The sequence below is a fragment of the Hipposideros armiger genome, unplaced genomic scaffold (assembly GCF_001890085.2).
Source record: "Hipposideros armiger isolate ML-2016 unplaced genomic scaffold, ASM189008v1 scaffold_139, whole genome shotgun sequence".
In the NCBI taxonomy this organism is placed as follows: Eukaryota; Metazoa; Chordata; class Mammalia; order Chiroptera; family Hipposideridae; genus Hipposideros; species Hipposideros armiger.
In genome coordinates this window covers 2,965,844-2,981,402 of record NW_017731489.1, presented here as the reverse complement: position 1 = coordinate 2,981,402, position 15,559 = coordinate 2,965,844, and the positions used below count along the sequence as shown (strand labels likewise).

The 15,559-nt window shown below is 38.0% G+C and overlaps 1 protein-coding gene across 1 annotated transcript in view; it reads right to left on the bottom strand.

Moving 5' to 3' along the window:
• Nucleotides 1-15,559, bottom strand: part of COG6 (component of oligomeric golgi complex 6) — a 46,223-nt gene that overhangs the window by 1,508 nt on the left and 29,156 nt on the right. The window contains exons 13-18 of the mRNA XM_019650319.1: nt 14,501-14,618; nt 12,998-13,129; nt 12,496-12,663; nt 9,743-9,850; nt 8,680-8,733; nt 5,722-5,801 (exon numbers count right to left, since the gene is read on the bottom strand). Coding sequence (XP_019505864.1) covers nt 5,722-5,801; nt 8,680-8,733; nt 9,743-9,850; nt 12,496-12,663; nt 12,998-13,129; nt 14,501-14,618 — 660 coding nt within the window. The remainder of the gene's footprint in view (nt 1-5,721; nt 5,802-8,679; nt 8,734-9,742; nt 9,851-12,495; nt 12,664-12,997; nt 13,130-14,500; nt 14,619-15,559) is intronic.

The following is a 15,559-nucleotide window of genomic DNA, read 5'->3' as shown; positions in this document are numbered from 1 at the left end:
GCGCTTGCTGTAAAGTTTATAATCTACCTAAAAGAATATTATATATTTCATGGATAATTTAATAAACTTACACCATCACAACAGTATATTTCTCCCTCCCTCTTACTCCATCTTTTTTTTTTTTTAAATTGGGGTGTTGGGAGAGGGGAACAGTTTTGGGGAGCTGTGGAGGGGACCAGCCAAGTTGTTGTTCTTCAATCTTAGTTGCGGAGGGCACCAGTCACCATATGACTGCCCGTAGGCAGCTCGTGGCCTCTAAGCTCAAGATGCTGAGTTCAGTCTTAGTTGCGGGTGGGTGTAGCCACCATCCTATGCAGGAGTTGAACCAGCAGCCTTGTTGTTAAGAGTGCACGCTCTATCTACTGAGCCATCCGGGCGGCAGCTCAGCTCCAGGTGCCGAGTTCAGTCTTAGTTGCGGGCGGGCGTAGCCCACCATCCAACAGTCTTGTTGTTAGGAGCATGTGCTCTCACCAGCTGAGCCATCCTGTCACCGGTTGGCAGCTCAACAGCAGCTGAGCTCGGGCACAGTATCACTTGCTCATGTGGGAATCGAACTGGCGGCCCTGCTGCTCAGAGCCTGCGCTCTTAAGCTGACTCTTAACCAACTGAGCCACTCGGCCGGCCCCCTCTTACTTCATCTTTTGTATTTTGTTCTCATAAACTTTATTTCTCTGTTAAAAATTCCACAATTCACCATTAGTATTTCTGTTTTAAACCGTCAATTATCTTTCATATTTAGTATTTCCTGTGCTTGTCTGCCCTCTGTATGGATCTGAGTTTTCTGCTGGCATCATTTTCCTTCAGCCTGAAGAACTTCCTTTGTCATTTCTTGCAGTGCAGTACATCGGTGATAAAGCCTTTCCACTTTTGTTCATCTCAAAATGTGTTTATTTTGCTTTCGGTTTGAAAGATACGTTTGATGAATACATAATAAAAGCTGACACTGTTTTATCATTCAGCTTTTTAAAGACGGTCTACTACTATCTTCTGGTTTGCACTGTTTCTAATAAGAAGTCAGTAGTATATAGTATACTTATCATTGTTCCCCACAAATAATTTTTGGTTTCTTTCCTCTGGCTGCTTTTAATATTTTATCTCTTTATCATTGGTTTTTAATAATCTGATTATGGTGTGCCTTGATATGGCGTTTTGCTTGATATGGCTTTTTCTGTTGGAGTTTATTTACCTTCTTAGGTCTGTGAGTTCATGTTTTCCATCACATTTGGAAAAAAATATTTTACTTCAAATTTTTTCAGCCTTAATCTCACTATGCTACTCCAGTTATACACCTACATTAGATTTCCTAATATTATCTTGCAATTCACTAACTGACTTCATCTTTATTCCAGACTAATTTCTTTCTACCTGTGCTTCAGTTTGGACGGTTTCCATACTCCCTGCAAGTTGACTGATCTTCCCTCTTAGCGTGTCCAATGGGTGGGTGAGCCCATCCAGTAAATTTTCAGCAATACATTAACAAGATCATGCACCATGATCAAGTGGGATTTATTCCTGGGATGCAAGGTTGGTTCAATATCCACAAATTAATTAAGGAAATACACCACATAACTAAAATGAAGGGTAAAAATCATATGCTCATATGGATACAGAGAAAGCATCTGACAATATCCAGCATCCATTTATGATAAAAACTCTCAGCAAAGTGGAAATAGAGGGAACAACACCTCAACATAAGAAAGGCCATATATGAAGAACCCACAGCTAACATCATACTCAATGGGGAAAGGCTAAAAGCATTTTCTTTAACATCGGGAACAAGACAAGGATGTCCACTTTCACCACTTTTATTCAACATAGTATTGGAAGTCCTTGCCACAGAAATCAGAGAAGAAAAAGAAATAAAAGGTGTCCAAATTGGAAAGGAAAAAGTAAAACTGTCATTATTTGTGGATGACATGATATTATACAGAGAGAACCCCAAAGATTCCACCAAAAAATTATTAGAACTGATTAATGAATTCATTAAAGTAACAGAATACAAAATTAATATTCAGAAATTGGCTGCCTTTCTTTACACAAACAACAAATTATCAGAAGGAGAAATAAAAAATAATAATCCCATTTACAATTGCATAAAAAAAAAAATACCTACGAATAAATTTAACCAAGAAGGTAAAAGACCTGTACTTGGAAAACTATAAGATAACTAAGAAAAAAACTGAAGAAGATACAAATAAATTGAAGGACATACTGTGCTCATAGAAAAAAAGAACAAACATTGTTAAAATGTCCATACTACCCAAACTATAGATTCAATGCAATCAAAATACCAATGGAATTTTCCCCATAACTAGAACAAATAATCCTAAAATTAATATGGAACCACAAAAGACCCTAAAGCCAAAGCCATCTTGAGAAAGAGGAGCAAAGTTGAAGGTATCATACTACCTGTTATCAAGCTATAGTACAAGGCTATCATAATCAAAGCAGCACAGTGCTGGCATAAAAACAGACACATAGATCAATAGAACAGAACAGAGAACCCAGAAATAAATCCACACCAATATTGTATGATCAATTAATGTATGACAAATGAGGCAAGAATATACATTGGGATAAAGAAAGTCTTTTCAAAAAATAGTGCTGGGAAAATTGGACAGAATGGAACTGGATCAATTTCTTACACCACATACAAGAATAAACTCAAAATAAATTAAAAACGTAAATGTAAGACCCCAAACCATTAAATTCCTAGAAGACAACATAGGCAGTAAACTCTTTGACATTGCTCTTAGTAATATATTTTTAAATGTGTCTCCTCAGGCAAGGGAAACAAAATAAAAAATAAATAGGACTACATCAAACTAAAGAGTTTTTGCACAGTGAAGGAAACTATCAACAAAAAAGACAACCTACTGAATGGGAAAACATATTTGCCAATGATACATCATATAAGGGTTAATACCCAAAATATATAAGGAACTCATATAACCTAACACCAAAAAAACAAGCAACCCAATTAAAAAATGGGCAGAGGACCTGAACAGACATTTCTCCATGAGGACATACAGATGGCCAATAGACATATGAAAAGATACTCCATATCACTAATCATCAAGGAAATGCAAATAAACCACAATGAGATACCACCTCACACCTGTCAGAATGACCATCATAAATAAATCAACAAACAACAAGGGTTGGTGAGGATGTGGAGAAAAGGGAACCCTGGTGCACTGTTGGCAGGACTGTAATTGGTGCAGCCACTATAAAAAATTGTATGAGGTTCCTCAAAGAAATTAAAAATAGAATTACCTTATTACGCAGCAATTCCACTCCTGGGTATTTATGCAAAAAAAAAACAAAATGCTAATTCGAAAAGACACACGCACCTCTTTGCTCACTGAGGCAGTATTTACAATCTCCAAGATATGGAAGCAACGTAAGTGTCCACTGATAGATGAATGGATAAAGGAGATGATGTGATACACACACACAATGGGATATTACTTAGGCATAAAAACGAATGAAATCTTATCATTTGCAACAACATGGAGGGTATTACGCTCAATGAAATAAGTCAGACAGAGAAAGACAAATAACACGTGATCGCATTTACATGTGGAATCTAAAGAACAAAATAAGTGAATAAACAAAACAATCAAACTCATAGCTACAGAGAGCAAATTAATGGTCGCCAGGGAGGGGGGTTGAGGGATGTGTGAAAAAGGTGAAGGGATTAAGGACAAATTGGCAGTTACAAAAATTGTCATGGGGATGTAAAGTACAGTATAGAATATATAGACAATAATATGGTAATAACTTCGCATGGTGCCAGGTGGGTACTAGACTTGCTGAGGTGATCACCTCATAAGATATATAAATGTCTAACCACCACGTTGAGCACTGAAACTAATATAATATTGTGTCAACTGTAACTGAACAATAAACTTAAAAAAAAAAAAAAGAAAAAAGAAAATGGGTGTCACTGAGCCTAAGGACATGTACTTTTAAATTCTGATCTTCTCATATATTGCCAAACTGCAGCCTAAAAAATTGTACTACTTTGTACTCTCAACAACATAGTATGAAAATTCCCATTTTCCCAGCTCCTGTCCATCAGCATACGATAAATGTTTGTCAGAAATCTGAAAGGGAGAAATTCTCATTGCTGTTTTAATTGGCATTTTTTGATAATTATTATCTTCTCAAATCTTTATTCACCATTTGCTTTTCTTTTGTGAATTGTTGAATCATATGGTGCCTGGTTTTCTACTGTTTTGTGCTGATCTGTGAGATCTCATTCTATATTAAGGATAATATATTAAGGATAATTGTTACATAATCTGCAAATATCTTCCCACATTATTGTCTATATTTTAACTTAGTTTAAATTGTCTTGTTCTGCAAAAAACTTCGAAGTGTTATGCAGCCAAATTTGTCCATCTCTTCCTTGTGGCATCTGGCTACATGCCATTCCTTAAAACGCATTAAAATTTCCCCTCAGCTATTATATTATGAGAAGGGTAATGACATGTTTTATATTTACTGATGCTCCAAACAACTCAACATTCAAACACTACACATTAAAATGTGGTTAAATCTAAAACAATTAAATGTATTTGGTTAAAAATGAAATGATTTAAGAAACAAATAACTTGAGACATAGCAAAGTGGAGTTCCTTTTATAATCTCTCAGGTCTTTAGAATCCCGGTTGTGTAGATAGTATGAAATCTTTTAGGATAATAAAACAATATGAAAATCATTTACTCTAACCACACCTAATATGCGAATTCCTTAACTCTATGTCTGAGAGGAAAATGGTCCACCCATTTTCAGCCACTTCTAACCAATATCCAATTCTCCTGCATGTTAAGCCAAAATCTACCCGCTTACCCTGTTTATAGCTGTAGGCCTTCCCTATGCAATGACAGAAAGCTACTGGGCCACCTCTGCGCCAGCACACCCTTTCAGACATCTGAAGTATTGTCTTCAAGTCTGACAGTTCGTTCCTTCTGCACTTTCTAATGTAAATATTTGTTCATGTGTCTAATTGACCCATCAGATTATAATCTCCATGAAGACAGTGCAAATGCCTTTTAAATCTCGATCCCAAGTAACTATTACAGAGAAAGCACTTAATACACAGATGACTGAATAGAAAGGGAAAAAAATGTATAGCTGTTAACTAACTTCCTACTTGTAGACAATTTTGTCGATATTTTTCTTAAATCAAGAGACTCAGATAATATGCTCTGTTTCCTCAAACTATAATATTCTACTGTTTTCATGTGTATAGCTCTCTGTTCTAACCACCTTCCTGATAAATATGAGATGCTGACCTACTTTATAATACATCTCCAGGAACTGCCCAGGTCCAAACCCGTCTTTCACGTGGCTCATCGGCACTGTGCAGCGAGGATGTCACTGCTGTTCTGTGACATACTCCGTGTCATTCCGACATGCTTGTTCATGTAGGGGATTTGGTATTACAGCTATACGGCTCCAATTATATTCATGTTAATTAGAAGAATCACTCACTAAACAGAGATTTGGGGGCTATGTACAAGCAAGGAATAAATACGAACAGGGTAAGATCAGGTCTCTTAGAGGTGCAGAGGCAGGAAAAAAGGGTGGTAACTATAGATCTTCAATGGGAAATCTGCTATTTTTGAAAATGAATTTTTTTCAAAGAAATGTACTTGGTCTTTAAAAACACTTGACTCTTTACGAACTAATTGGGACTAAAATGCACTTACTTCACTGTGGCACTTAGGAGGAGGTTCAGCTGTGGCATCAGCAGGTTGTCTGGGGCTGACAGGTAACGATCAAACTGAACCTAAATGAATCAGAGAAATGTAAAAAAGTGCGGTTATTTGCTAATAGACATCTCAAATTTAACCATCTCTCTTAGGGGCTGCATCTCAGGCAAGAGAGCCCATGTTCCAAATAACAAGTTCTTTGTGAGAAAAATGAGTTATTTCTTAAACACTCTAACTACACTCCCTGCAAGTGTCAACTTTTTAAAGTAGTCAATCTCAGCAATAATTACTTTTAAAATTCCAAATCTAAGTTATTCATCTCATCTCCTTCAACAAGCTTCTGAGTAATAATATTGGGCTGCCGGAAAAGTCATGACGCATTTTTGCAACGAAAAACATAGAAAAAATACGTCATGCCTTTTCCGACAACCCAATATTAACAAGAAGTCATCAGATTTCAAGTCTACCTTACTTTCTTAAACCCACTGTATTTTTGTTAATTATTCATGCATCTATTCATTCAGCTAGTATTTGTCAAGCCCCTGCTATTAGAAAGATGCTGATATTGGTAACATCAGGTAACGTAAATACAATGGTGAGCCGCTCCCAGCACCACAGAGCTTATGGCCTAGTGAGAGAGGTAGTAAACAAATAATAATGTAAAGAAACACATATTTACAAACTGCGTTAGGTGCTACGAAGAAAAAAACCAAGGGACTATCAAGCATAAATCGGGAGGATGGGCCGAGTCTGTGTGTTGGCAAAAGCATCTCTGCAGAAAGGACATTTGGAGTGCGATAGAAGGATAAGCAGACAGTAAGTGATGCGTGTGCAGTGGGGGTTCAGGGAGTGGAGACAGCATGGTGAAGGCTTGAGGTGAGAAGGAGAATGGCTAATAGTTAATGTATAACTTATATGCTTTCTAAAAGGATTTTAGTTCTTACTGTAAAAGCACTAGGGGGCCACGAGGTAGGGGAATAATCTGACTTAAATTTTAAGAAGCTCAATCTGGCAGCAGCAAGAAGAATGGAATGGAAGATTGTCCTGGTAACTGCGAGGAAACCAAATAGGTAGCTACTGCAGCAAAACAGATAACAAGGGCAATATAGGCAGAGAAGAGGAGATATCTGAGAGAATGAGAGTAAAATCATTGAAATCTGGTTAGTGACAGGATGAAGGGAGTGACTCCCAGATTCTGGATCTGTGTAATTAAATTCACGCATTATCACAATTCACAACTGTCGTTTTTAGACATTCATTTAGTTGTGTATTAATAATAGTGGCATCCCTTACTAGGGCACGCCTACTTTCATCTCAACTCTTAGTACGATGCCTAGAGAACAGCAGCTAAGTGGTCAGTAACTGCTGAAATAATAAATGGACAGATGTGCTTATCACTGTGCGTGAAGACCACAGGGAAGGACCTGGGGTGGGGGCTGGGGCAGGGGTAGGGAGAGCTATAGAGATCAGTTTTGCTGAGTTGAAGCGCCTCGGAATCATCTGAGAGGCAACAGACAGTTATAGATAAAATGATCACATACAAAACTCAGTCAAGATTTTCTTTAGAGAGAAATAAGATAGTCAAGTTAATTGTTTTTAAAGTTTAAGGCAAGTAAGAATTTGCAAGGGTTTCAAATATCTTTTGTGGGTTTATATGATGGACTGGATATGTGTCAGGTGGAAGGAGAAAGAGAGGGAGGAAACACATTTATTGGGCACTAAGGTTACTGATCTTTGTATGGACATAATGTCCTCATTCGGGAGGTAAATATCTTGAAGTGTAATTACTGGGTAAAATGGTGAATGTGTATTTGACTTTCTAAAAAATTTGTCTCAATAAATCTAAAATTTATTCATTTTCACTTATTTTTATTTGAACTTTTTAGAATCAAATCTTTGCATTCTAAGAGTTTGCTGTGATGTCTGACATATAGAAGTTATGACTGTTACTTCTGTACATATTGTCTTTGATCATGACACAATGCTCCTTATTTATCCTGTTTAATGTTTTTACAATCTACCTTGTCTGATCGTAATACTGCCAGCTGTGCATTCTTTGCATTTGTTAGGGATCTTGGGCTTCTCCCTTTTATGTTCAGTTCAGTTTAGCTCTGGAAGGTGATAGAGAGGAAAGCCCTAAGAGAACTATTTATTACAGTCAAACCATTGTGGTGGTGAGAATTGAAACACCAGGAGAGAGGACAGCAGTTAGGAGAAAGGACTGGGTTGAACAGGGTTTTAGAAGAATTAAAGAGTTAACCCGAGAACCGCTTAGCGCGCTCAACAAATGCGAATGGCGTTATTATTCATTGTTGGTGTTATTACTACTACTGTTATTATCATAAACCTTCCTAAGGGGACTGTTCCTATGACGGCTAAAGGCGTGGCATCCATCTGATGAACACACACACGTGAAGTACATACTAAAACATGGAAAGAAGCTATAAACAGGGTGGCATGCAGAAAGGGGTGTGCAAGCAAGGTCTGCACTTGAAACGAGCGACCATGTGCAGCTTCGGGTGAGTCTAACACTCAAGAATAATGTACTATTTTAAGACTCAAATCCAATTTCAGGTATCATCTCAGGAGGAAATCAAGAATGGTAAGCCAGGGCTCACGGACAGTCGGTAGGAAGTCTGGAATGAGCTATAGCCTCACTTTGTCGTGTCTCTCATTCCTGTTTCTCCGTGAAGTTAGCAGTAACACTGAAAATGAAGACAGCCTACGCAGGAATGAGACTACCAGGGCACGGTGGAACAGTACTAGTGTTATGTCTCGGTCGGACTGCCTGACTTACAGTAACATATATGCGATCATTATTACTGGACCCAATGTGAATACAGCATGTCAAGCGATAAAAACGTCACCCAGTACAAAACGATCAATTCAGGAAAAATTAAGAATAACGCTCCACACATAGGAAATCTATATTGAAATGCTTTGCTATGCACTTACCATCGCAGCCTTCAGTGCCACAGAATCTAGGTTGGGCAAATTAGCTAAAGAACCCTAAAAAAACAAAGAGAAAAAGGCAAGACCGAGAGGTTAGAAACGTGCCATGCGTTTCAGTTCTTCTATGAAACACGGTCCGTTAGTGGACTGCCCCCATTTGGAAGTGGAGCTCATCTCCAAAGAACTCAAGTGCCACCTCTTTAGCCTCACTTCGAGCTGCTCGCTTTTGTTTACGAGCATGACGGCACTCGGTAATATTGGAGTGGGTGGGAAGCACCCATCAACAATTTAAAACCAGCGTATTTCAGGTTTACTGATAAGCAAGAAAAAAAGGCAATGAAGCACTTAGAAAATGGCAGTGAGACATGGAGGCGTTACGGGTTAAACTTTGAGATTTTTAGATCGTGTAAAAAGACAGAACTGTTCCTGTTGGTAAAAATGTGTTACTACTTTATCAAAACAACAACTGTGGAACTTGTGCTTTTTGAAAGCTTCATTTAAGAGTTCCTGGGCTATAAATATTCATGTTAATATCATTCAAAAGAGTTTTTTGCTTTTTGAAGAAAGATGTATGGTTTTCTAGGGTTCCCACCACTCCCTTATCTATTTCTACTGGAGTTCTAGAATTTATCAAGATCATACGCTGGCTCCAGAAGCATTTATCTTTCCAAAATGAAAGACCATGATCTGCTAAATTAAAATGGGTATGACAGCTATTTATACAGTAATCTATGCATTCAATCAACTGACGGTGATATAGGACTCAAAGTTTTATCTATTTTCATTACTTTTAACCCAAACTGTCTGTGGTAACAAGGACACTTCATATTTTGCGGCACTCTACTATATCCCAGGTAATCATCTAAGAACTATATAAGCATCATTTCACTCACTGTTAGAACAACCCTCTGATACACATATCTACAGACGAGGACACAGACAGATAGGTCCCTTTCCCAGTGAAAAACAGCTATTAGGTGGCAGAGCGAAGATTCAAAGCAGAGCCTAGCTGCAGCCACACTCTAAACTGGTGTATGCCTCTAATTGGGAACAGCCCCGTGCTTACCTGTTCAGGTTTATGTTGCTGTACGGTGTTATAGATATAACTCAAGCCCGCTCTAGTTAAAACATAAGAAGCTTGCTCATTTATAAGTGTGTCCAAGTGCGCTTCGATCTAAAATAAAACACAACAGAGAGAAAACATTTTAAGAGAGGAATAAGGCTGACGAGAGAAGAAGACTGTCTTAAATCTTAGCTCCCCATCACAGGGTCTCCTCACAGAGGCCATGAGGCCAGACTCCAAGGCGCACACCGCCTCAATAATGAAGACCTTTCCTTCCCCTACAGAGAAGTCCTTCCACCAAAGGGGGAAAAGTCTTTCTTTCAAAGGTGGTAACGAAAGAGGATTCCAGGACTAGTCAAGAATGTGAGTTGCTTCTCAGCTCTTTGAAACGCTGGTGACAAGCAAACCGCAAGCAAAGAAACAACCGAAACCACTAATAACAGCAGCAGTGTAAAATAAACTACTTAGGATGACTTCCGGGAAGATGGCCCGACATCCTGACTTCCTCACTCCCTCACGCTCCCAGCTTGCTGAGCTGGCTCAGCCAGTGGACCGTGCCCCCTGGAAGGGCCTGACGTCAACGCTGCTGGGGCTGCGGCGTGAGTTCTCCTGAGGAGAAGGCAGGTCTGCGACAACCAGGGCAGAGTTGAGGAGCCAGGAGAAGGCTGGCCAGATTCAGGTTCAGGAACTGGGGGCCCGACTAGCAGAAATGCGTTGTATGCGTCCGCCCGCTATGCTCTTCGGGGAGGCCGCCTAATACTGATGGGGCCACATCCACAGAAGGGAGCTACCCTGCTGGGCGGAGGCGTCTCCAAGTAGGAGGAAGTCCGCTGCTCCCGTCTTTTACCAGCACCGGTCTGGGAGTCTGGAGGCCTGCTTCTGTTCCTCACCACAAAGTCCCCTCCGTTTGGCCTGTTTGTCAATGGCACAGAACACCACAGGCTGTGCTGCTACCATCTGAATGCTTGCCCTGTTCAAGTAATGCCCATAGCTGAGCCCCTCCTAAACAATTTATACCTGATTTTAAAAGAGGTCAGTAGGTTCTAAGAGTGTTACCTGTTCCTGAGGTAACACCATTGAAAGACACAGGGTACTTTATTTTTTGTAAGTGAATGCCCAGGACAGTACAATTAGGGTCCTTACTTACTAGACTTACTAGAAATCAAAGACAATCAACATGTACAAATATAAACATTTAATGAAAGAGTCACTAATAAGAACCAAATTAGCACCTGAAAGAAAAATGAAAGCAAAGTAATACAGAATAAATATCAGAGAGACAGATTAAAGTGAAGAGATTTACAAAGAAATTAGAAGATAGATTCAGGAGACAAAGCCAACTAAGGCCAGGAGCCTCAGAACATGAAAAGTAACAGACGGAGAAGCAGTAATTAACGAGAACAGAAAGCCTTACTGAGCAAAAGAGAGTTGAATGAATCTTCCGGCTGAAATGGCTCTGAAAAGTCCAAGATGGAAACAATGGAAAAAGAGACACCCCAAAAAATATCCCGAGGAGCTATCTGAACGCACAGGAAAATCCTTACAAGCCTCCAGGTGGACAGACTAGGCGACCACAAACCAAAGAGAATCAAACTAGCCTGGACTTCTTCCTTGAAACACTAGAAGAACCTAAGTGAGAGTGGAAGAAAATGAATACGATGCATAAGGAGTGAAAACCAAGGACCTCTCACACGCGAGGTGAACTGGTGCTTTGGGGCCTGCCGGCACCACACCCCGTACACCCTCGCTCACACTGCTGATTGGCTGGTCCACGCGGCGAGCGCTGGCCCACAGCCCAGCGGCAAGCGTGACGCACTTACGGGGGGGCCTGCCCTCTTGAAACACAGGAAGTGTCTATGGGATATTTAAGAAATGCAGGTAATTGGTGATAAAACAGATTGACAAACACCTGATATATCTGACATCTTAGATTTAGAAAAGGTTTAGACAAATGGCAGAATCTGTAGTTGAATTAGTGATAAATACAGTAAGAAAATAAATTTATTCTACATAAAACAAAGTTATGCAAGAAAGGAGACTTAATCATAGCTCATTATATTTCTTTTAAAAAAAAGGAATTAGAAAATATCACAAACTCATTTCTCAGAAATCCCCAAATCTTTACAAGTAAATTTTTACTACAGTCTCTGCCATATTATTTATATACTTGTGGTAACACAGAACATCCAGGGATTTTTGTGTTTTGTTTTTTGGATTTTTTTAATGATGTCTATCAAAAATAACTATGTCAAAATCAGAACCCACGCATCTGGTAAATTTTATAAAAGGCTTTGTTTTAGCCATTATACAAACTCTTAAGTGATATCACTTGGTTTAAGGACCAGAGTGATTGGTTTAACAGGTGGTAATGTTTTGCCTGACACTGGTTTACACACAGATAAAAGTATATCTGTCCTCTGTAACACCTTCTATACCAGTTACACAGCTTGAAAAATACAGCATATTATCCACAGTTCAGAAACCAAAATCTGCGTACAGAAGAATTATTCAGATTAATCAGAACAGCTTCATCCTCCCATCACATACTACAGTTTGAATACGATATCTTATTCATTATATATTCTGACTTCTCCAAAACAAAACTGAAACACTGAATGTGTGTGTGTACATGTGTGTGACCTTCCTTCTGACTATAACAAGGGATTTATAGGAATTAGGTCTTAAGGCCAGTAACTGAGATCTTATATAGAAAAAGGTTCCATCACAGTGAGCAGTCATTTTATGGCAAAATTAACCTGAAACTGTAGCATTTCCAGACGTTTGTCAGTAAATTCAAACAGAGCTAATGTTGTCTTCATCATATATAGTGAATTGACCATGAAAGTGGCCATGTCAGCTGTGCCTAAATTGCTGGCTGATACAGTACACATCTGGAGGAGAGGATCCAGGATACATGATAAAACCTATAAAAGAAAAATAAAGTTAAATGTAGTCTGTATTTCCCAGTCAGTGATATAGGACTGGGCTAAGGGCACTTCAGAATGAATGCCGAACTAATCAGAAGGGGATTAACTTACAGAAGCACATAAGAAAAAACTTAAGTGGTATAGTAATCCTAACAGTTCTTAAAATGAGCATCACTGATTAAATACTTTTTAAAGAGACGTAGTTTAATACTTGAAGGAAAAGTCAAAGAGAGGGATTGTCAGAACACATGGGTCATAAAATGTCAGAATGTCAACAGGATGGACAACAGAAGAGCAATAAGCAACCGTTAAAAATAAACTTCCAACAAACCTGCACAAAATCAGCCTGACGGGCATCTAACGGCACGACCGAAGAATCGTGAGACGCCAAAACTTCACGCAACAACATGAGTGTCTGATTCAATGCAGAGCTCGGTCCGAGATCAGGTGGGGGTAGTTCAACCTAAAATAGAGTATGGTTTATCAGACACTGTTTATTATTTTGCCACTAAATTTTAACGTATACATAAATGCCAGGTCACCATAAAATAATACATACAAAAGATGCAAAGCATTGGCAGACACATTAGGAAAATCAATAATTTAACAATAGCTTATTTTATATTAATCAGCACAGAAAGTGACACAAGAGTTTTTTGTTAGGTTATCTCAGAATTAATACATTACAATTAGAAGAATTTGTACTTCTAAAATTCAAAACATTGTAAGGAAACTTAGTGGTCTCTGAATTGTAGAATTATATTTTCCTATGGATTTGAAATGGCCTACTGTTTTGTTTTTCAGCCCAAGTCATAAGAAAAAAGCATCCAGAGACCAGCACTTCCCCAGCTATAATATTACTGAGAATCATCACCCACCCTCAGGTCCAAATCTCAAAGTTCTGGATATGCACAGGTTTGTGGTCTAGGAATCCATTTTTCAACAAGGACCCCGGCGATTTTCTGGAGACTGGTCCATGGGCGACACATGTCACAGAAATAGTATAACACTGCCCTGCCCTGCCCTGCCCTTCACCGGGGGTCAGAAAGGAAACTCCTGTGAAGGCATCTGAGTTTAGGAATGTAAGAACTGACCAAGTACTCCAGATGGGACAGCTACTGACTGTTCTCAATAGATTACAAAACCTGTGCCTAATATAGCGAGGCTGTTAGATACAATGGTATGATTTTAAAAAGTTAGCATGGTGATCATGATGCATCCTTTAAAAACTTGAATCCTTAATAATCAAACAAAAATAAAGAAGGATGTGATCATTGGAAACCCATTCCTTTCAGTCCTGCCACAATTCACTGCTTAATTTAAAATATTAGCTCTCACAGGACTCCTTTAGGTTTTTGTTGTTGCTTCTTATTTATTTGGTTTTATGTGGGGGAGGGGCAGGGATTTGTTATCTTATTTTTTTTCATATTTGTAGTATTCAACTCATAGGTGCATAAATTTCATAAGACAAGCTGGACCATCAGAGAGTAGAAATATAAGTCAACTGTTTACAAAAGCATTTAGTAAGAGTTCCAGTTTTCTAATCTGTATGTCATTTTAGCCCTGACCCAAACATAGTAAATCTGATTCAGTTACAAATTTTTGGTCATAGAAAAATGAAAGTGAAACTAGGGTTTGATCCACTGTTACACTGTTCCAAGAACACAGCCCTAGATCCAGTAAGCACCAAATGAATTTTGCTGTTTATAGGAAGAACCCAAAAGAACACTGTATAGAGCGGGAAAAATCGCCACCAGCGGAAAAACAGCACACCATTTGTAAACATGAAAGATACACATTCACACAGTTTAAGAGTTGCATTTTTCAAACATACCTTGTCCATTAATTTACTTGCATGAAGACTCAGGCTACTGAAGAATATTTTTTTGCTTAGCAGATGCATTTCTTCAATGGTAGTCAGCAACGTAGTTGCACTATTTCCAACAATGCCACTAAAAAAAAGAATATTTCAGGTTGCAGAACAGGCTAAAATAATTCAATTCTTTAACTGAGTACAATTCTTTAGAAAGATTAAGCTTTAAATAAAAATTTTCATGTAGAATATAACCTGTGAATTAAAAACAATTACTCCAGTTTCATATAAAAATGACGGGGTTTTTTTTTTCCTTTTGAGTTAGGTAATGAACAACTGGAAAAAAAATTGTTTTTAACACTTCACAATCTTTTAGAAAAACATATGTTAGAACACTCATAATATGCAAGCCCATATTTATATTTTTCCTCTATTACAAACAAATGTATGTCTTGTTTATCCAAGATCTAATTTTAAGGAATCCATTTCATCAATAGCTCTATTGATAAAACATTTAAAATTTATTAATACTGAGTTATTCTTTTAATTAAAAAAACTGTTATACAATATCAATAACACACCTGTAAGTTATAAAGTTTCCCAATTATTATACAGCTGCCTAAATAGCAGTATATTTACACGAATTACAAAAAATCTGATAATATATTGAAATAATTATTAGCACATTCTGTAATTCTCAATACACTATTACAAGGATATTTCTTACATCCAACCAATGGGGTTTCCCATTTTTGCCAGGATGTAAGACAAGCATGTATACAAAACAATTCCTAATTTTATTTCCTAATTCACGTACTGAAAGTGATTTTAAAGTGTTTTTAGGGGGAAAGGCATTTGTCGATGCAAAAATACATTGTAATCCAGTAGGAAATCATAATTTCTAAAGACACAATAACATCTTACTTACTATACCTAGAAATTTTTTTAGATTGCTAAATATAAGTATAATGGTATTAATAAGTAACGGTAGATAGTAAGCAAAAAATACAGCAAATTTACTGGGAACTGATATACTACATATGGTATTTAATAAGAACAAAAACTAATACTATATATAGT